This window comes from Petaurus breviceps, unplaced genomic scaffold (genome assembly GCF_028583685.1).
Source record: "Petaurus breviceps papuanus isolate PSGF00001 unplaced genomic scaffold, PetGlider_PUasm1.0 90752, whole genome shotgun sequence".
NCBI lineage: Eukaryota > Metazoa > Chordata > Mammalia > Diprotodontia > Petauridae > Petaurus > Petaurus breviceps.
The window spans coordinates 11,870,265-11,892,068 of record NW_027187336.1 but is presented as its reverse complement, the minus strand read 5'-3'; the positions used below and the strand labels follow the sequence as shown (position 1 = coordinate 11,892,068).

The 21,804-nt window shown below is 37.9% G+C and overlaps 1 protein-coding gene and 1 pseudogene across 3 annotated transcripts in view; one reads left to right on the top strand and one right to left on the bottom strand.

Annotated features, from left to right (window-relative positions):
• The window catches only part of DARS1 (aspartyl-tRNA synthetase 1), a 93,804-nt gene that overhangs the window by 30,270 nt on the left and 41,730 nt on the right, over positions 1–21,804 (top strand). For all 3 annotated transcript variants that reach the window (XM_069067853.1, XM_069067854.1, XM_069067852.1), the window contains exon 4: positions 4,065–4,167. In XM_069067853.1, the coding sequence (XP_068923954.1) occupies positions 4,065–4,167 (103 nt within the window). The remainder of the gene's footprint in view (positions 1–4,064; positions 4,168–21,804) is intronic.
• LOC138146070 (leukocyte receptor cluster member 1 homolog pseudogene) lies at positions 610–4,011 on the bottom strand (annotated as a pseudogene).

Sequence of the window (21,804 nt, the reverse complement as noted above, 5' to 3'; positions counted from 1 at the left end):
CTTCACATTAAACATTAATCGGATTGTAAAGAAGGATTATAACCAATGGAATGAACAGTGGGAAAGAGGAAAAAAACAATAAAAAGAAAGAGAGCAGGTAGTTTGCTTCAATCTATATTCAGACTCTAGTTCTTTCTCTGGATGTGGATATCTCTTTCCATCATGAGCCTTTTGGAGTTGTCTTTTAACCTTACATTGCTGAGAGGAGCCCAGTCTACCAAAGGTTTGTAATTGTGTACAAAATTTCTCCTGCTTCTGCTCATCTCACTTAACATCAGTTTATGTAAGTTAGGAGAGCTGATTTTTGTCCAATTTGGATCCCAAGCTCATTAATCTTTTGTGCAAAAGATTTCTCTCCTTTTTTTAGGCATTGTCCAGCAGACAGAAGTTTTGAATTGGCCATGTCTAAAACCTACACCCCTCAATCTGCACCCTGGGTCCCCCACTTCTTCAGTTTGGTAGGTAGGTAGGTAGTCATTCTGCCATTGAGTTTGTAAGTCTTATTAGAAAGGGTCATTCTCCTGGTTCTGCAGCAGGTCACAAAGGAAGCATTCCCCTCATTGTTTCTTAGGGCACCATGGCACATGGCACTCCATCCATGTAAAGTGAGATGATTGTACTAGATTGGGGGGGGAGGGGTCTTAACCTGGTCTCTTGCCCTGCAGGCTTTTGGAGAGAATGTGAGCTTGATTCGGAACAAGAGTGACATCTTTGTTTTTACTGTATGTACTCGGCTGAAACAGCATTTTCTGCAGTTGTGAAGGCAAGCTTGTGGCCTTCAGTGGGCACAGTCTCCATAGGGGCCAAGCCCTGGCCTCCGGAAACAGCAGCTTCTGCCTTAGGCCTCTGCCTTAAAAGGTGATGGAGGGGTCCCTAGAGATCATGTGTTCAGCCCCTTCTTTGTTGAGATGAGGAAACTGAGGCCCGGACTAGACAAGCACTTGGATGCCCTAGGTAGCCGTGAGGCTTTGGGCTATGTGGTCTGACCCCCTCCCCTACCTTTCCCTGTTTCCCCAGGGCACCTACATCTACTTTGACTATGAGAAGTGGGGTCAGCGGAAGGAGGGGTTCATCTTTGAATACTGCTACCTGGAGGAGCAGGACCTCCTGTGACCCCTCCCCTCCCTGTCCCCAGCACTTGGGGCCAGGGACTCCTTCCCCCACCCCTCCCCAGCTAGGGAAGGGCCTTGTTTTTCATAAACCTATTTTCATTTTTGAAGATATTTGTGAATATATCATTTTACATGAGGTCTGCGGTCCTAGCGCCAAGGGGGCTGGGCCAGCTGGGGATGGAACTGAGAGTTGTACGCCTCTTGCCCTCGTCTCCTCTTGGGGCAGCTCTCCTCGCATCTTGGCCATCAGGGCCTGCTCAGCTCTTTACCTCCTCAGGCGCTCTTGCCCACAGCTGCTCCAGCGAGGGTCTCCCAGGGCTCTCGAGGCGTGGCCTCTCCGGACCCTTGGGATGGCTGCCCCCTTGGTTCCCCTTGTCCTTGCCCAGCTGCCTCTTCAGCTCCCTGAGTGGGTCCAGGTAGCTCTTGGCTTTTTCGTTGGTGGCTGGGTCGCACTGTGTGCCCCTGGGGTCTGGAGGGAGCTGACTCTATGCCTCAGCTGCACTCTGGCCCAAGTAGGTCAGGGCCCCCAGGGCCTTCTCCTGTTGTTTCTTGGCCTGCCTCTTTTCTTCCTCGTACTCCTTGCTGCAGCAGGTCGCCTCCTTCCCTTCCTTCACCAGCTCCCGAAACAGGTCTACGGGGTGAGGGCCCGCCTCGGGTGCCTCTGTCACCGTGGCAGGAAGGGGTGTCCGGGGGCAGGCTCTTTTCCGGAGAAGGTCAGTTCGGGCTTCCTGTTGGGCCAGGAGCACCCGCCACTCCCGCTCCCTCTGCTCTCCCTGAGCCTGGGCTTCATCCCGCTGTACACAGGCTACATTGTTCTTATTTCGAACGTGCCAGCTCTTCTTAGGGAGGATATTCATGGTCCCACGCGCTGCTTCCTCCTTCCAAGTTTTGTTGGCACCCCTTTTCTTTCTTTCTTTTAAAAAAAAAAGCAAACAACAGTCTGAAGTTAGGTCAAGGCTACTCTTAAAGATGGACATTACTGTCTTTATGTATCTAGAGTTTCTCTTGTGGCGGTAAGCTACCATCTTGAGGCCATGACACAAAGTGTTTTCCCATTGTATGGTTTTTTAAAATTATTTTAGCATATAGATTGGAAAACAGAATTGTGGCATTGGGGTAAAGAAATGGTACAAATATTCCAGTTAACAATTTAAGTAGATTATGTACCCTTTTATGTTTAACTGGAGATTGACATCCAATTGGAAGACTCAACAAATAACATTTTGATATGCTAAATATAATCAACTAAGCATCTCTTTAGACCTTACTATATGCCAGGTAATGGGAATGTAGAGATAAAAAATTATATAATCCATATCCTCAAGGATATTTAAGCTTATGTAAAACATTTGAAGTAAATACAAGGTAGTTTTGGGAAGGGAGAGGATTGGCAGCTGGGGAGAATCAGGAAAGGTATCACAGAGAACATCTGCTCTCTTTTTTTATCAAGGAATATTCTTAGATTTTCTTTTCTTTTTTAAAGCTCTAGGTGTGTGATAATGCAAACAACAATTATAAATCTTCAATTGAATTTAAATGCCATATGAGGAAACTTTTTCCCAAAGTTCAATTTGGAGGCTCCTCCAGATTCTGCCTTCACAGATTAGGAAATAGGTGGAAAGAGGTGAAATTACATTCTAGAATTCATATACTTGATAAATTATAGAGCTTGGAGTCAAAACCTAAGATTACGTGTGTGACCTTGGGCAAGTCTACCTCCCTGGGCCTTAGTTCCCTCATATATACGTATCATAAGGGGTTAGACTAGGTGACATTTTTGAAGTATATTCCAGCTCTAGATCTATGATCTATGATTTCTAATTCTGATGCCATTGTTCTTCAAGGGGATGACATTTTTATATTAAGAAAAGAGGAATGTAGAAAAAAAAAAACATTTTAATGTAGGAGACCTGGATTCTAGTTGCTGCTCATAAAATTTTGAACAAGTCATTAAACTTTTCAGTCTGTTTTCTTACCTGTAAAATGAGGGTAGTGGATTAATTAGGAATGCATTGTGGCATGGTGGGAAAGAAGTTTGGAGTCAGGGGTCCTGGATTCAAATTCTACCTCCAAAGAACACTGCTATGTAACCTTAATTGCCCTGTGCCTGTTTTTTCATCTGGAAAATGAGTAGATGGAACTGAGCTTGTGAGGGCCTGCCAGCTCCAGATCTGTGGTCCCTTCTGTCTCTAAAATTATGTGATTTTGAATTGGATAGGAAAAAAGCAAGACTTGAGAGGTATGAAGAGAAAAATCTTTTAAAGAAAAAAGTTTAGATGGGTACCTAGAAAATCTGTGATAGAAAATGAAAGTTTGGGGCAGCTAGGTGGTGCAATGAATAGAGTACTAGCCCTGGAATCGGGAGGACCTGAGTTCAAATTCAGCCTCTCAGACAGGTAACACTAGCGATGTGACCTTGGACAAGTCACTTAACCCCAATTGCCCAGTCTTCCCCCCTCCAAAAAGGAAAAAAAAAAAAAAAAACTTAAAAAGAAAATGAAAGTACTACTATGGGTAATTTTAGATGGAAAAGTGAAGGAAACCAAGAACATGAGCTTTTTACTAATTTACTATATTGCTCTTTATAGAAGTGACTTGAAGTTAACTTTAATACTAACGATTTATAATGCAAGAAAAAAAGCATTTTTCCTGAAAGATTTTGTATATTTTGTTAAAAGTTGTGTTTTTACCATGTTGTTCTGATATGAGTTCTATAATTTAAATAAATATTTTAAATTACTTATTAAAGGTAGATAACTGGGTAAGTGGCCTTTTTTTTTTTTAATAGGGAAAAGAGGTTTTCATATGCACACAAGAAAATCAAAATCATTTGATTGTGGAAATTTGGCCTCATTTTAAAGTAGAGAAACATTTTCCTTCTTTGTAAAAAAAAAAAAAAAAAAAAGTGGTTTTATCCTAATATACCTGCATTGTTTCTATTTCTTTATTCAGGGAAGCAGTGTTTCTTAGTACTACGTCAGCAGCAGTTTAATGTCCAGGCTCTTGTGGCTGTGGGAGACCATGCAAGCAAGCAGATGGTAAAATTTGCTGCCAAGTAAGTAAGCAATTATATCCTGTTGTCAGAGTAAACAATGGTGGGAACCAAGACTCCCAGGGGTTGGGACCATTTTCACACATTAACATCAATGCATCGTTTGTTTTTAAATGTAGTTATTTAAATTGTCAGTTCACTATTGCTGAATACATTAAACTTACAAAAGATAAAATAGAGCATAGCCTTGAAATTCATTTGGAAGTGCTGAAGTAGCAGTCTTTCCAGAGATAGCCCACACTGACTTTCAGACTGAGTAACAAAAAGCCTGGCAGCTTCAGCATCACAGGACAACTTCATTCTCTTACATTTAGATGTCTTTTTTTTTTTTTTTTTTAGTGTGAGCTTTATAGTTGAGCAACAGGTTTTTCAAGCTAAATTAATAAGAAAAACAATATTACTTTGAAAGGAAGAAATGTTGTAGACAGGTTCCTGAGTTAGACAAAAGTAAAAATGGTGCTACAAATCTCATTAATTTTAACTTCTCCATCATTGTTTGTATTTTATTTTGCCAGCTCATGGAAGACTAAAGATTTTTAAAAGGAAGAAAACTAAGTGGTAGGGGTGGGGGTATACACATATTTATATGTTTTTTAAAGGGGAGAAATATTTTACCTTGTTTTTATTCACATATGTGCCTGTACACATATGTGTTAAACTTAGTACATCTAACCTGCAGTGACTTAGATGGCCTTGTTTAAATTGTGACTTAGAAGTAAGAAAAGAGATTTCTTTTGTGATTATGAACATAGCCATATTGTTTTATATATGCATGTTTTCATGGTCATTTGGAGAATTTGTGTGTAATGTTAGATGGACCTTTCTTAGTTTTTCCCTCTCCCAGGCAGCATACTTTTCTTTTTGTATGAAAGCATCTTTTTTAATCTGTAGTCAGTTTGTACTTATGAGGACAGGTTTAGTACAGCAAATAGTTATTAAGCAATTACTTGTTTTTGTTGTTGCATGCCAGGACAAAGTCCTACCCTTAAAGATCTTTTAATTATATATGCTATTGTTGGTGCCATCTTGCATGTGGTTGGGAGGTGAGGTGTGCAGGCACTGGGGCGTGGAGATCCACTGGGGGAGTGGAAATGGGAGAAAATATGGGGGGGGCGGATTGGAGGAGGGGATGTCCTGTGGGGCTGCTGTTTTGGGGTGGTGGGTGGGGGAAGGACGGGGAGAGGGTTTGTGGCTCAGGGTCTGGCGGAGGCGAATGATGTGAATCAGAAGTTGGTGGAGCATTAAAAAAAAAAGATCTTTTAATTAGATTAGATACTCCATCCCACCCCCCCCCCCAAAAAAAAACCGTTTTGTTTTTGTTTTTGGTTTTTTTTGCTATAACAGATTAGTAGACCATTAGCCTTGATGGTATCCTTTGAATCCTTGAGAGTTGTTTGTACATTTTATAGCATACATAAAAAAGGAGGATGACTATAAAAGCTATGTAGAACAAGCCATGTTCCCTTGATTTTCATCCGCCCCCCCAAAAATGTTTAAATTTATTTTTAATGTTCATTTTTTAAAAATGTGAATTCCAAATTTTCTCCTTCCCTCTAGTCCTTCCCACCTATTGAGAAGGTAAGCAATACGATGTCAATTATATGTGTGAGATCATGCAGACTGTTACAGTTTTAGCATAGTAGTACATTCCCATGGAAAATATTTTCGTTTGAAGATGCAGTAAGGAAATAAGTTTCAGAATCTTGACATTATTTTGAAAGACATTTTGCTATTAGTGAAATATAAATTAGTCATGCCACATGATGCTTTATGAACTCATTAAAATATGTATGTTCAAATATACAAAGTTAATTTGATGAAATTTTGATTGAACTCTACAAGGGACTTGATTAAGCAACTGTAATGACTGTGCTAGATGTTTGTCCAACAATAAGTAGACTTTGGACCATTTAGAAAAGTTTTAGTATGTACACTGATAGTTTGTGAAATGCTCAGTTCAGGAGGTAAAGGAGGATGTAAAAATTGTTATTGTGACCATTATTAAAATTATTCTATATTTATATAAGTAAGGAAAGTTTCCCTGAGAGTGATTTTTGTTAAACATTAGCATGTCCAAGATGCTATAATTCTTTGTTTTGAATTTAAACTTTGGCATAGTGTAAGCTTAACAGTGCGTTTGCAACTTGGTTTTTATGTTTAAGGCTAAGCATTTGAAAATAGTCTTTTAATAATTTTGAATTTGTTTTATACGGTAACATATTGAGGATATTTTAGAAGGCCTTCCAAATCAAATTAATGTGCTTATAGTTAATAACCGGGCCTAATCACAGCAACCAAGAATAATCAGCAGGCATTAATTAAGTGCCTACTATGGGACAGGCACTATTTCTGATACTTGGTAGCTTGGTTACAAAGGTGTGAAAGGGTGAGGATAGAGAAAAATATGTTGGAAAGTATGGTACAAGAAAAAGAAAAGAGAGACTGAAGATTTAATAGATTATACAAAAGCCTAACACCTGTATCATGAACTTTTTCTTTTTTAAAAAGTTATAATTGGTAGGTACATAACAAGCACCAAATAACATCACAAAAAATGACATAGACTACATTTTAAGGGACATGGGAGTTATCACCAGATTATGTGTCTGTGTACATGCAGACCACCAGCTCCTCAGTATTTATGATAAACTAGTGATCATAGCTATAATCAGTATTTATAATAAAGAAGAATAGTATTGAGGAAATATATGGTATACAATTAAGAGCTAACCCTAAATTATTTAAACCATTATTGAAAACAACAAATGAGAAATAGGCAACACAAATAGCATCAGCACTGACTGTAACAGTTTTATTTAGAAGTTAAAGTAGTGTAAATTAATTATTACAAGGAATCCTAAATAGTCCAGAAAGTACCTACAGTCAATCAACATTTGATTTACTTGACAAAAGGAGAAAGGTAGCTGCCAAAAGCAACACTGGGTTAGAATTTAAACTCATTTGTAACATTTTAAGAAGAATGATGGTATATGATAATGAATCATGCCATCTCATAAAGCAGAGAGAAGCAGTGAAGGGTAAAACTATCTAAAGAAAGTTTGGCAAAATACCAGTCAATCATCAAGCATTTATTAAGCTCCTTATGTGTGCAGGTGCTTAGGCACTAGGTAGACAAATATGAGTGGTGAAATAATGGCTATTCATAAGGAGCTTAACATTCTAATGGAAAACAACAAGCGCATATATAACTATATAGAGAATTAGTCTAAAGAGAATAAATACAAAGTAGGTAAAGGGAAAGGGTATGTGTTTTAGTACTGAGCAAAGGCATCCCAAGGGCACGTTTAAGGATAAAAAACGAAAAGACAACTGCAAACAAAAGAAAAACAAACTTTTTTTCTCCATCAAGGATAGTGACCCCACTACATACCACAGTCTCTGAGGTGCTTTAAAGGGAATTTGAAATGACAGTTAAAAAAAAGCAAAGATGGGAAAGGCAGCCAAATTGCTTCAAATAGAGAAACGAGATCTCTGTTAGAGGTGATACAGTTATGAAGGCATTGAGGGACCAATTTATAAACTATAAGGAGGAGAGATACCAGTGACTTGGGGAAAAATAGTATTATATCAGTACTCAAAAAGAGGTGACCAAGAGAATATCAGTAACTATCAACTTATATGGCTACTCTTCCATCTATAGCAAATTTTTTTGAGGGTTATCTTATCCATGAATTAAGGGCATCCTTAATAAAGAACAAGTACACTTTTGCCAATGGTTTTCAACAACATATTGTGTCTTTACCATCTTACAATTGGCTAAAATGTATAGAAAATTTGAAACATCATTGTACTTTAATTGATCATTTTGGGGAAAGCATTTAACTCAGTAGAAAAAAAATCCCCTTTACAGCCTCTTGTGCAACAGGGTGTCTTACTGCTACATTAAGCATTCAGGATTCCTTAGAATGTGTTAAACAGTAGAAATAACCCTGTTTACTAACCATCTGATAGTGAACATTGAGCAGAGCTTGACACAGATGTTTGCTTTAGAAAAACATTTGCTACTATGATAGAGGAGATCCAGTGCAGAGGCCAGGTTAAGGAGAGATTCCCTATTAATGGTGCTTTAAATGCTGTTTGCAGTTAGTATTGTGTCAGTTGCATTTCCTCATGATATTATAGAACTGTCAGGTTGTGTAATTACTCAAAGGAGTTGGGGTCTGTCCAGCCACATGGGGAAAAAAAATGAATGAAGTCTGATGTCCAGATTTTAGCATGCATCTGTCTACATGGACACCCTATATAGCTCTTGTCCAGCAAAATATATCTGGAACAGGTGATGCAGATAGATAATGAATTGGGTCTCAGATTTTTTAAAAAAAGGATTGCTTTTGGAAAAGGCAAAAATACTGAGCCATACCTTTACTAAACTTGAACTTCCCATAACAATAAAGGCCCATCTTTTCAATACTTGTGTTGCTCAAAAGCAGCAAGCCCTGAATCACCACCTTTTCTGAAGAACTAAAGATGAATATCATAGATGACAGTGGAAAGGCACATAGTAAGTGTGAAGAAAAGAAGCAAAAAAATGTCATCAAGAAATTATGTCAAAGAAGAGATAGATGGTCACTTGACAGGAACAGGGAATAATAGGTGGAAAGTCAGAATGCTCTACCAGTTGTTGTTTCTGTTGTGTCCAACTCTTCGTGACCCCATTAGGGGTCTTTCTTGGCAGAGATACTAGAATGGTTTTCCATTTCCTTCTCCAACTCATTTTACAGATTGGGAAACTAAGATAAATAGGACTAAGTGACTTGTCCACGGTCACACAGCTAGTGGCTGAGGCCAGATTTGAACTCAGGAAGATAAATATTCCTAAATCAAGGTCCAGAAGTCTATCCACTGCCCTTTCTAACTGCCCACTCTACCAGTACTCTCACCATAAACAAAAAAAATACCCTCAAACCTACCATGTTAGATGTACCCCTTACATCGACCTTTTGGGAGGACACGGATGAGAATGGGCATAGATGGGTGGGCAGTTACCTTGTGTCATCAAATAGAACTTTTAGTGTGAGATCACAGAGCCATTTGAGTAGGTGAGAGAAAGGGGGCTTCCTAAGCAAACCTGTGGCAAAGTAGCAAGGCCTTGGAACTGATTATACAGAACTCTGTGGAATCGTTTTGTATGATAGGTTTAATGTAGCATTTGAGCTAGTTGTTTAGTTCCTGAACTCCTTTGAGGAAGAGAAGTTCATTTTTATATTTTTATCACCACTGCCTAGCACAGTGCCTGTCCCATAGTGGGCACTTAATAAATGCTTGTTGATTATTATTCTCTGTGTCTTTAATCAGGCCCAGTTATTAACTATAAGCATGTTAATGGTTTTTTGAAACCTTAAAGGAAAATTCATCCAATATATGCTACCTGTGATTTTAGAGATTGGTGATAAGTTAACAGTGAGAAATCTTTACCTGGACCAGTTAAATCAGCTCTTTTATGTGACTTCAAGTTACATCTCTGTCCCAGAGAGTGCTAATAAATGTTTGTCATTGGTCAGAAGAGGGACAGGCAGAGACCACAGGCAGGAGGAACACTACAGATCCTTAGGTCTCTTGGAAAAATAACTCAAGACCCATAGCTTTGTGACATTGGATTAGAGCAAAACAGAACATTTTTCACAGGGCAAAGTGGGATCAGATTTGTCCCCTGACTCCTTTACTGGTATTAGTGAAGTAGTAGTGTTCTCTGAGGAACTCTACTTTTACACAGGTATTAGAGTAGCTTACATAGGGAGAACGGTGTTCAAAAAATGCAGAGAAATCACCGGACTGATTGACAATTGGGTTCTATTCTCAAGTTTGTTGTTTCTTTGCTATGTGACCTCCAGCAATCATTTAACCTTCCTAGCCTTGTTGTCTTCTGTAAAATCAGAAGTTGGACTTGTCATAAGGATTACCTTCACAGACCTAAACCCTAATTCGAACTTAAAATACTGCACTAACTACCAGTCAACCTTTCAGCCTAGCCCTTACAGCCAACATTTGAGGAATCAACCCTTGTAGAGTCGTGACCTGGTAGCTGCTTCTGCAGGTGTTGGAGCCCCTGCCTTCTCACCAGAAACAGCTGCTAAAGACCCAGAAAAGTCTTTCCACTGAACTCCATGGCACTGTCAAATAATTCAGCATCGGAAATGGATATGGTCTTTTCAATGTAAATAACATTAACAAAGATTCATTACCATCTGCTTTGCCACTGTACCCTAGGGACCATGGGGCCTTTACATGTGACTTATAACTGAAACCTCTTCCCCAGTTAGAATATGAACTCCTTGACAGCAGGGACTGTCTTAGTTTTTTTCTTTTTGTATTCCCATGCCTGGCATAGTGCTTTGCAAATAGTTAGTAGTTAGTCATTTTTATTTGTACATAAGGGTTTTCTAGAAGATTTAATAGTTTTACACTATAAAAATTTTAAATTTTCAGTAAGAATTTTGGACAGCCTATATTGCATTTATATAGTATTTTAAGGTTTGTAAAGAACTTTACAAATGTTACCTCATTTTATCCCCACAACAGCCCAAGGAAGTTGAAGCTATTATTATCCCCATTTTTAGAAATGAAGAACTGGAGACAGGAAAATCACACCTTAAAAAACAGACTAACTCAATTGGCAAAAGAGGCTCAAAAAGGCAATGAGGAGAGGAATGCCTTAAAAAGCCAAATTTTCCAGATGGAAAAAGAAGCTCAAAACCTCAATGAGGAGAATCATTCCCTCAGATTTAGAATGGAGCAAAGGGAAGCTAGTGACTTCATGAGAAATCAAGATGCTGTTAAACAGATCCAAACAATTGAAAGAATAGAAGGCAATGTGAAATATCTCATGGGAAAAACCTCTGACCTGGAAAATAGATCCAGGAGAGATAATTTAAAAATTATATTGGACTACCTAAAAGCCATGATCAAAGAAAGAACCTAGGGATGGCCAGGTAGCACAGCGAGTAAGAGCACCAGCTCCAGAGTCAGGATGACCTGGGATCGAATCTGGACTCAGACACTTAGCACCCACCCAGAAACACCTGGCCATGTAACCTTGAGCAAGTTACTTAACCCCAATTGCTTAGGGTGGCCAGGTGGCTCAGTGAGTAAGAGCACCGGCCCCAAAGTCAGGATGACCTGGGATCAAATCCGGGCTCTGATACTTAGCACCACACCCAGAAATAACTGGCCGTGTAACCTTGAGCAAGTTACTTAACCCCGATTGCTTTAAAAAAAAAAAAACCTAGAAATCATCCTCCAAGAAATTCTCAAGGAAAATTTCCCTGATATTTTAGAACCAGAAGGCAAAATAGAGGTTGAAATAATCCACCGATCACCTCCTGAAAAAGATCCCAAAAAGAAAACAGGATATTATAGCCAGGTTCCGGAATTCCCATATCAGGGAGAAAATGTTACAAGCATCCAGAAGGAAACAGTTTGAATATTGTGGAAACACAATCAGGATAATGCAGGATCTGGCAGCTTCTACACGGAGGGATCAAAGGGCCTGGAATATGATATTCTGGAGGGCAGAGGAGCTGGGATTAAAACCAAGAATCACCTACCCAGCAAAACTGAGTATCATGTTTCAGGGGGAAATATGGTCATTCAGTGGAATAGAGGACTTTAAAGCATTCTTAATGAAAAAACCAAAGTTGAATAGAAAATTTGACATTCAGATACAAGAAGCAAGAGAAACATGAGAAGGTAAACAGGGAAAAGAAATCATAAACCACTTATCAAAGTTGAACTACTAACATTCCTATATGGAAAAACGATAACTGTAACTGATGAAACTTCTCAGTATGAAAATAGTTGAAGGGAATAGATAGATATAAATATATGTCTGTCGGAGGGTGTATGGGTGTATGAATACATATGTGAATGTGTGTGTATATGTTTACAGGTATACATAGAGGGCACAGGACCAGTAAATAGGAAGGGATGATACTTAAAAGGTGAAATTAAGAGGTGAGAGAGGAATATAATGAGAGGAGATGAGGAGAGATAGAATGGAGTAAACTATCTCATAAAGAAGAGGCAAGAGAAAGCGGTTATAATGAAGGGGAAGAATAGGAAGGCTAAAGGGAATGGGTCAACCTTATTCTCATTGAATTTTGCTCAGAGAGGTAATGACATACACACTAAATAGGGTATCTCACCCTACAGGAGAATAAGGGGGAAGGGGATGAGAGGGGGGATGATGGAAGGGAGGGCAGGCTGGGGGGGGAGGGAAGTTGGAAGCACCCACTTTTGAAAAGGGATGGGATCAAAGTAGAGAATAGAACAAGTGGGAGGTGGGATAGGAGGGAGGGAAATATAGTCCTTCTTTTACAATATATCTTCTATGTTATTGTTTTGCATTAGCCACACATGTATAACCTATACTGAACTGCTTATCTTCCCAGTAAGGGTGGGTGACAAGGGAGGAAGAGAATGAATCTGGAATTCAAAGTTTTAAAATCAAATGTTTAAAATTACATATATATACTATTATTAATACTATTTTACATGTAATTGGGAAAGAATATATGCAGGCACTGGGGCATAGAGATCCACCATGCTCTACTGGAAAAGTCTAAGGGGGTATGGGAGAAGATAAGGGAGAGAGCAGATTGGAGGAGGGGATATCTTGTGGGATTGCTATTTGGGGGTGGTGGGTAGGGGGAAAACGGGGAGAAAATTTGTAACTCAGAATCTGGTGGAAATTAATTATGTAAATCAGAAGTTAATAAAGCATTTGAAAAATGAAAAAAATAAAAGAATTGTTTTAAGGGATGTATGCATTGCCACTACCACTTAAACTTATAGTCTGAATATTTTTGCAAGTCCCCATCATGTTTTTTGTATTTTTTTTATGGAAATAGTTATTGTGTTTTTATAAACTTACTTCCCAAAGCTTGGTCTGCCAGATCTTCATGTGTCATACCAGTGATAACATCTTAACTTTTAGAAGGTCTTTCAAACTAACCTGTTATTGTGTGTAAGATAAATTTGTTTTTAAAGCTTCATTTTAAATTAAATAATAATGCAGAACTTAGCCATTTTAGTGTGATAGTTGACCTTGCTTTTTCTTGCTGAATTTTCTGTTATTATAAAAGTACTTGATTAGCGGTACTATTAACAGTTTCCTTTTTATATATCCAGCCCACCACACGGTTATTAAGAATCTGCTTTGTGTGTGAGGAGGAGTAATGTTCAGTGAGGCTAGAAAGATAGGTTGAAGCCAGATTGTGAAGAGCTTTAATAGGTAATTTAAAAAGTTGATGTTTTATCCTAGAATCAATAGGGACTCACTGGAGTTAATGATTGAGTAGGGAAGTCAGATGGTCAGATCTAAGCACTGTGACCAGAATATGCTCCTACATTATTTCCACCACCTCTTAAGGCAGCCATTAGGAAATTTTTCCTAATATCAAGCCAAAATTGGCTTCTTTGCAGCTTCCTTCCGTTATTCTTGGTTTTCTAGGCAAACAGAACAGATCTGACCTCTTCTCTGCATAAGACAGCCCTTTATATACTTCAAGACAATTCTGAGTCTTCTCTTCTCTAGGCTGAATGTGCATAGTTCCTTTAAGTGATCTCATGACAGGGATTAAAGGTTTTTAATCATCCTAGTTGCCTTCCTCTGGGCACTCTCCAGTTTATCAATGTCTTTAAACTGTGATGTTCTGAATGAACATAATATCCTAGGATCATAGGTGTCCAACTTGAGTCCTGCATAAAATAGGGTTAGGGTCATGCAGCTGCATTACTCTTAGGAAATATTTAACAAAATAACTAAAAATGCAATACAAATATAGATAGTATTAATTTACAGTTTTCCAAGTCATTTTGCAATCTGCAACCATTGCCTTAAATGAAGTCTAATGAGACCAGGTTCTTTCCTGACAGCATATATCTATCAGTTGTCAAGTCCTGTTAACTGTTACCTTTATTTTTATCCCACTGTTACATACCACCTGCCTAAATTATTACAAAAGCCTCCTACTTGGACTTTACCCCTTTTGCCTCTACCCTCATCCTAACCAGTCCTATGTACTTTTGACATATCACTCTTCCATATGTCCAGATTTGTTCCTGGTGCATATGCTCAAAACCCTTAAGTGACTTCCTATTTCCTAATGAATAACATTCAAACTCTAGCCAGGCTTTCAAAGGTCCTGCACAGTTTGATACCTTATCTGTCTAACCTTATCTCATATTTTTTCCTTCTACACATTATATACAATGCTTCAGCCAAACTGTATTCTTTATTATTCCCTAGACAGATGCTTTCTTGATCCTTTACTTCTTTGATCTTACCAGTTCCCGTGCTTGTAATGTCAAAACAACACCCAATAGATATATTTGCTACCTCTTACCAGACTGAGTACAGATCTTATTAATCCCTTTCTTCTGAATTTTGGGAATGTGATTTTTAACAATTATATATTAAAGGAATTTTATTTGTAAAACAAATCACCTACAATGTTCAAATTATTTTATTGTGATAAATTTTATTATAAATAACCACTTTAGTTTTTGCATTCCCAGTGAACAGGACAAAGTCTTATATCTGGCCTCTCTAATGGACTTGTATATGAAAAAGGGGGGGGGGGGCATTACAATCATAGAAATTTAGCCCTTGAGGTTCCTTGAAAATTATTTAATCCAACTTCCATTTTACAGATAAGTAAAATGAGATTGGGAGATATTACCGTCTGTGATAGTAATGGCAATTAAAGATTCCCCTGTATTGGCTTGGTTTTCAAATTGATTGTGTTAAAACCCAGAGTTTGTTAATCCCACCTGTGGGATGGGCTTGTTGATGTGAAAAGAAAGTCCTGAACTGGGAGGAGCTGGTGAGGTAGATTTGGAGAGACACTAGAGAGAGGCGGAAGATCTTTTTGGAAGCAGCACCTCGTGGAGAGAGAGAGAGACTAAGAGAATTGCTGGTGGCCGCTTTGAATTGCCCTGGACTTTTGAGACCTGCCCCCTGAGCTGCCAAGGACTGAGGAGACATGGCTGTTTTGCTGGTACTTTGTCTGTCTGTTTTGATGTTGTTTTGCCAGATTTGTCCACTGGTGAAAGACTGTCCTTTTGTTGAAGAAGTCCTGGAACCTGGCTGTTCGCTAAGAAGGCCTGCGACTGTCCTGCAGACAGAGAGTGAATACTGTCCACTGGTGAGGGACAGTACTGTTGTTGCAGGGGTCTGGAGACTGTCCTGCAGACAGAGTGAATACTGTCCACTGGTGAGGGACAGTGCTGTTGTTGCAGGGGTCTGGGAGCCTTTCTGTTGGTTCAGAAGCCCTGAAGAAGGATTTTCTTGTTGTATGTTTACAGAAATCCTGGGAGAGGGCTTTGCTAATGTGTTCAGGGGTTCTAGGACTGTTCTACAGACAGAGGATGAATTCATGAAGGGACTGGCAATGTATCTTATGGCCTTGCTAAGCCTTGTCTCCCCAGGAACTAAGATTGCTGAGAACTTGCCTGATGTCAAGATGAAGAAAAGACCTCTATTTGGGTATTAAGTGCTGTGTTTAAACTTGATGTAACTCTGGGGTAGATTCAATTGTGATCCAGGGGTGGGGAACTTTTGACCTTATTGTGCTCTGTGATTGACAAATGAAGGTACTTTACCTATGTTTGGAAACTAATCTCCATTTGAGAAGAGGGGTTTTGTGGTGGACTAAATGAAGGTATAGCCTAGGGGTGGAGTAGTATTTAGAACCGGGACTTTGTAATTGATTGAATGATTGGAAGGTCCTGGGGTGGGGTAGTACTTGGAGATTATTTAATCACACTTAGTAAATGCTGTATTTTGAATGATGTCATGTTTTGATCTTCTCTGTTCTTGGTTTGTCACTAAATAAAATAGAGAGCACCTATGCTGGTATTTTGAAAGTGGTTAAGAAGGGACAATCAAAACTAAAAACTTTGATGTTTTGATTATGCTTGTTAGTGGACCACTGTTGGCAAAGCCAGTAGAAGAAAATAGCCAGTTTTATGTATATATAAATACCTTAATCTTGTCATTCTACAAGTTTATAGTAAGTACTTAATGAATGTTTTCTGAATTAAATTAAATCTAATCTCAGGAATCTTGATTGAAGCAGCTAAGCTCCTGTTAATTTAGACAGTTGATATATTTTAGGGAGATGAGGCTGGAAGGAACATAAAAAGATGATGGACAGAAAGTGGAAACCTGCATGACCTTAGGCAAGTTATCTACCTTCCCCCACCGTTCTTTTCTCCACACCCTGATATCTACAAAATAAGGGGATTGGGAACTCTTGAGATCTCTAATAGCTCTACATATATGGTCTTAATTTTTTTTTTTATGGTATTTTTTATAGAGGACTTGTTTTGTCACCTAAGTGACAATGTATCTTTCACCAGGACATAGAAAAAGCTCTTTTATTTGCAATGAATTTCCTTATTTACAGTAGTGATATTTATAAAATAGGGGAAGTCTGCCATCTGTGCCTCAGTTTCCCCATTTCTCTATCTTTCCTTTCTTCAGAAGCCATCTTTCTTTTATCTTCTCCCTCAAGGGCAGCTGGATGATACAGTAGATTGAGCTCTGAGCCTGGGATCAGGAAGACCCAAGTTCAAATGTGGCTTCAGATACTTGGTAGCTCTGTGACCCTGGGCAAGTAACTTAACTCTGTTTGTTTCTTCATCTATAAAATGAACTGGAAAAGGCAAACCACTCGAGTGTCTTTGCCAAGAAAATCCCAAATGGGGTCACAGGGTCAGACACAACTGAATGACAACGAAACTCCTCCCTCAGTCCTTTGCTTTCTTTTCTTTCTGTTTCTGAAAAAACTTCTCAAATTCTTCACCCACACAAATATTTTCACAGTTAACTTTAGTATAACCCCTGCTGGTGTTTATATTTTTAATCTTCTAGCACCAGTTAGGGAGATACTAAATGACACCTTCAATATTGTGTTGTCCTCAACTTTTATTTCCCATATGTTATTGCTAATGCTTTTTCCACTTAGATTGCCTCCCATCTACTTTGTATATAAATCTTATATGCACCATCTCTCCAACCATTGGAATGTGAGCATCTTTAGAGCAGAAACTACTTTTGCTTTCCTTTATATTCTCAGCAGTTATTATCATAGTGCCTGGCACATAGTGAGCCTGATATGTCTGTTTGGAAGTCATCTGAATAGAGATGATAGTTGAATTCATGGGAACTTAAACAATTATGATGAGAATGTAGAGAATATATATACAAATACAACCCTAAAAATTATTTGCTAAAAGTAATAAGACTTTTATCCAAATATGAATGATAAGAATAAGAAGTATCACGTTGTGAAAATAGCATTCACATATATCAAATTTTGTTCTCCCTGATGTTTTCTGATCTCCACGTGATCAGGCATTAAGTCCTTACCATGGAAGAGAGGGGATTCTAGAACATGGCACAATTATCCTTTCCATTTGGTAACTTACCCATCTCAATTTTGATATATCATGGGCTAACACAGGAAATTAAATGGTAATATTTCAGGAATTTTATGGAAGCCGCAGGTGACACAGAGTCTATAACCAAATCCTTAGCCAAAATTTTACAATAAAATACTGTAAATACCTCATAAAAGAAAAAAATCAGACATCCTCTCCCGTACAGAAGGAGGACCAAAAATTTTTATACAAATTTTCCAGATCTCAGGGGCACTGCACTCATAACACCAACACCACCACCACCATCTCCTCCCCCCACAATGTGGAAGGGTAAATGTAGTTTCTGCTACCAATGTGAAGCTCATATCTTGACTTGACTATTTTAATGATCCAAATACCACTAGGCAAAGATAAATCTTTCTTCTAGATGAATATTTTAATAGCCTACTATTTGGGAAACAACTTAGTGGCCCAATTAACCAATCCATCAGAGTCTGTGGTTCAGAAAATAGTAAACCTAGAAATATGTTTATATGAAAGGTCTGATAGACTACAGAAGATCTTCTATTTCTAGTCCCTATTAAATTTTCATTCTATCTTAGATCTGTTACGGTTATAAACATTTTAAGTACCTATAATATGCAGTGCTAGGTGATTTTATATACATATACATACAACATTTCTACCTTTAAGGAGCTTTCATTGTGAATACTATTGCTAACATAAATTTCATATTCAAAACAGGTTTACAAGGGCAGCTAGGTGGCACAGTAAGTAGAGCACTGGCCCTAGAGTCAGGAGGACCCAAGTTCATATCTGGCCTAAAACACTTAATACAAAACTAGCTGTGTGACCTTGGGCAAGTCACTTAATCCCAATTGCCCTACCTTACCCCCTCCAAAGGAAAAAAAAAAACCCAAACCAAAAAGATTTACCTCAAAATACAGGAAAAAACATTTATGTGTTAAGCCATTAGGCCCTATCTATTTATTGACTATAACCATTATTGAGGCTATTAAGGTATATGTTTCCAGCTAGAGTTTCAAATCATCTAAAAGGTAAAATTATTTTAATATCCTAATTAGATTACTGCACAACTGACCTAAATGCGCCTTATTGACAAGACTGACCTCAGAAAGCTTATCATGTTAGAATTTTAAGTATTTGAGAATTTTTCTTAAACCTAGTTAGTGAAGAATACTTTTTTCATTCATATATTGTTCAACTGGATTAAAAATCATTTGCAAAAAATAGTTAAAGTCGACTTCATGTTGAGATTTAATGTGGCTTTATGGAAAAATTCTCAAATTCAAGTGTACCTTGAACACTCTACTCCCACTTCCACCTTCTTCTGTTCAAATTTTTTGAAAAGTCCATTTTTTAAATCTTATTTAATATTTCCCCCAATTACATGTAAAAACTATTTTAACTTTTTTTTTTTTCAAATTTTGAGTTCCAAATTCTCTCCCTCTCCTTGACCCCCTTGTTATGAAGGCAAGCAATTTGACATAGCTTATACGTATGTAGTCATGCAAAACACATTTCCATGTTAGTCATTCCGTGAAAGACAACACAGACCAAAAAAATGAAGAAAAAGTATCTGATTTGCATTCAGGCTCTACCAGTTCTTTCTCTGGAGGTGGACAGCACCTTTCGTCATAAGTCCTACAGGATTGTCTTGGATCATTGTATTGCTGAGCATAGCTAGGTTATTTATAGTAGATCATCATACAGTATTGCTGTTGCTATGTACAATGTTCTTGTACTTGTGCTCATTTCACTTTGTATCAGTCCAGGTAGGTCTGAAAGGTCCATTTTTACATAATTGAGTAAACATAAATATGAAGCAGCTGAGTAGATTACTAAGGAGAAACAATATGATTCACTTGGGATTTTAAAGAATAAAATGTTTATCCACACAGCTAAATGGTCTTTTTGTTTTTACTTCTGCCTTATTCACATAGCTAAAAGGTTTACGTCTTTAGATGAAACCTATGTAGGAACAGGAAATAGAATTTTCTTTCCAAACTTCTGTTTGTTATTCTGCCTTACATTGATATTATTTGACAGTTCTCTTGTATGTATCAGAGTTCTCTATCTTACTTTCCTTTATCAGACTGCCTTTGAATATTATCTGTAAAATTAACAACATAGCAATATGGTAATTAAAGTTACTCAAGTATCAGGTTTTAAAATACAGTCTTTTGAACCTGTGTGTAACTATTGATTTAAAGTTTCAAAATCTTTATTTTGGCTTTTTTTCTAGAATAGTTCTTTAATGTTTAGAGGTTTTTTTGTCTCTGACAATCAAGACTTATTGGTATTTTTTTCCCCTTAGTTTAGATTTCTTTATTATATTAATTACTATAGTCAGTGATCAAGGTTGTGTTAGTTTTAAAAACTGAAGAGTCATGGTTTTTTCTCATTATATAATGATTGCTTATATTACTTTTTCTTTTGTTTTCCTTTGTCTCTAGATCTGCCCTTTTAAATTAAATATTCGATTAGTTGGTCATATTGGCACTAAAAGAACCAGGGAAATTGACATTATAGTTTTACCTTGAAATAAAAATTTCTATCCTACTATTTTTATTTTCTTTGCCTTGTTAAAAAAAATGCACTGGAGCATTCGATATAGCTTGGTCCTTTTGTGATCTTCTTAAAGTTGAGTGTTCCTTTCAAATTCTTACACTGGCTTTTAAATGGGAGTCTCTTAGATTACTAATTTTATCTTAATGGAATAGTTCTTTTTTTGATGACTTTTGTTTTTATATCACTTTTATTTTTCTGTCTTTACACACACATACACACACCCCTCTTATTCCTCCCCACGACACATCCATGCCTGATAACAGAGTTTAAAAAAAAAAAAAAGCTGGGGGGTGGCTAGGTGTAGCAGTGAGTAAAGGGCCGGCTCCGGAGTCAGGAGGATCCGAGTTCAGTTCCAGCCTCAGATACTTAACACCCACACAGAAAAACTGGCCGTGTAACCTTGGGCAAGTTACTTAACCCCAATTGCCCTCCAAAAAGGCCAAAAAAAAAAAAAAGCTGGGAGGGGGTGGTGGGAGTGGATCAAAAGGCATCAAGAAGGGTGGTGTAGAACAGCAAGAGAACTGCCACATCTTGCAGTATATGTAATATTCCACACTGAGAATCCCCAGCCACCACCTCTGCAAAGAAGGAAAGGATATCCCCTTGCTATTATAAGGACTAGATTCAAAATGCTGGGATTAACTGTTGTCCTCCTTGGGTAAACTATATACTTTTATTTTAACATTTTCTAGAAAACATATTTAACATGATATGACAAGATATATTAGGAATGGCCACCTGGGGGATAGGGCAATTAACTAAAAGCCTCTCTGGGTAAAAATTGAGATTAATGAATAAATATCAAATATTGCTGCAGTTTGGAATGCTAAAAACTGTTAGACCAGAGATGAGATAACACGTTTGGGACAAAAATGTCTTTTCAGTAACAACAATCCTGTGAGGTAAAGTGAGACTAAAATAACATTACTATTTATAGCATTTAATATGTGCCAGGCACTGTGCTGTGCCTTTGCAAATATCTCATTTGATCCTCACAACTATCCTGGTACATAGGTACTATTATTATCCCCAAAGTTGAGGAAACTAAAGTACACAGAGGTTTAGTGACTTGCCCAGGGGCACACATCTAGGAAGTATCTAAGATTACATGTGAACCCAGGTCTTTCTGACTCTGGGCCCAGCATTCTATCACTGCTTCATTGGCTGTATCTAAAATTGTATGCCGGCCTCCCTCTGTATTTTGAAACTGCCATTTCTCTCTCAGGAAGTGGGTCACATGTTTCAACAACATGTGATCAGGCACTGCTTAATTTCTGTCGGCCTGTTCCTCAACTGTAAAATGGGGTAATAATAGCATGTATTCTGTAGGGTTGTTCTGAGGATCAAATGAGTTAATCTTTATAAATTGCTTAGCACAATACCTAGTACATAGTAAGTATTATATAAATAAATATTAATGTTATTTTAGTCTCACTTTACCTCACAGGATTGTTATGATGCTCAAATAGGATAATGTATACAAAATATCCAAAGCTTATATAAGGGTCAGTTATCTCTCTTTTGTCATATTTATGGTGTCAGCCTCTCCTTTCTCACTAGATAGTAAGCTTTCACAGGGCAAATCCTTGTTTCATTTTTTACATTAAGTAGGTGCCTTGCACATAGCAGATGTTTAGTAAGTAG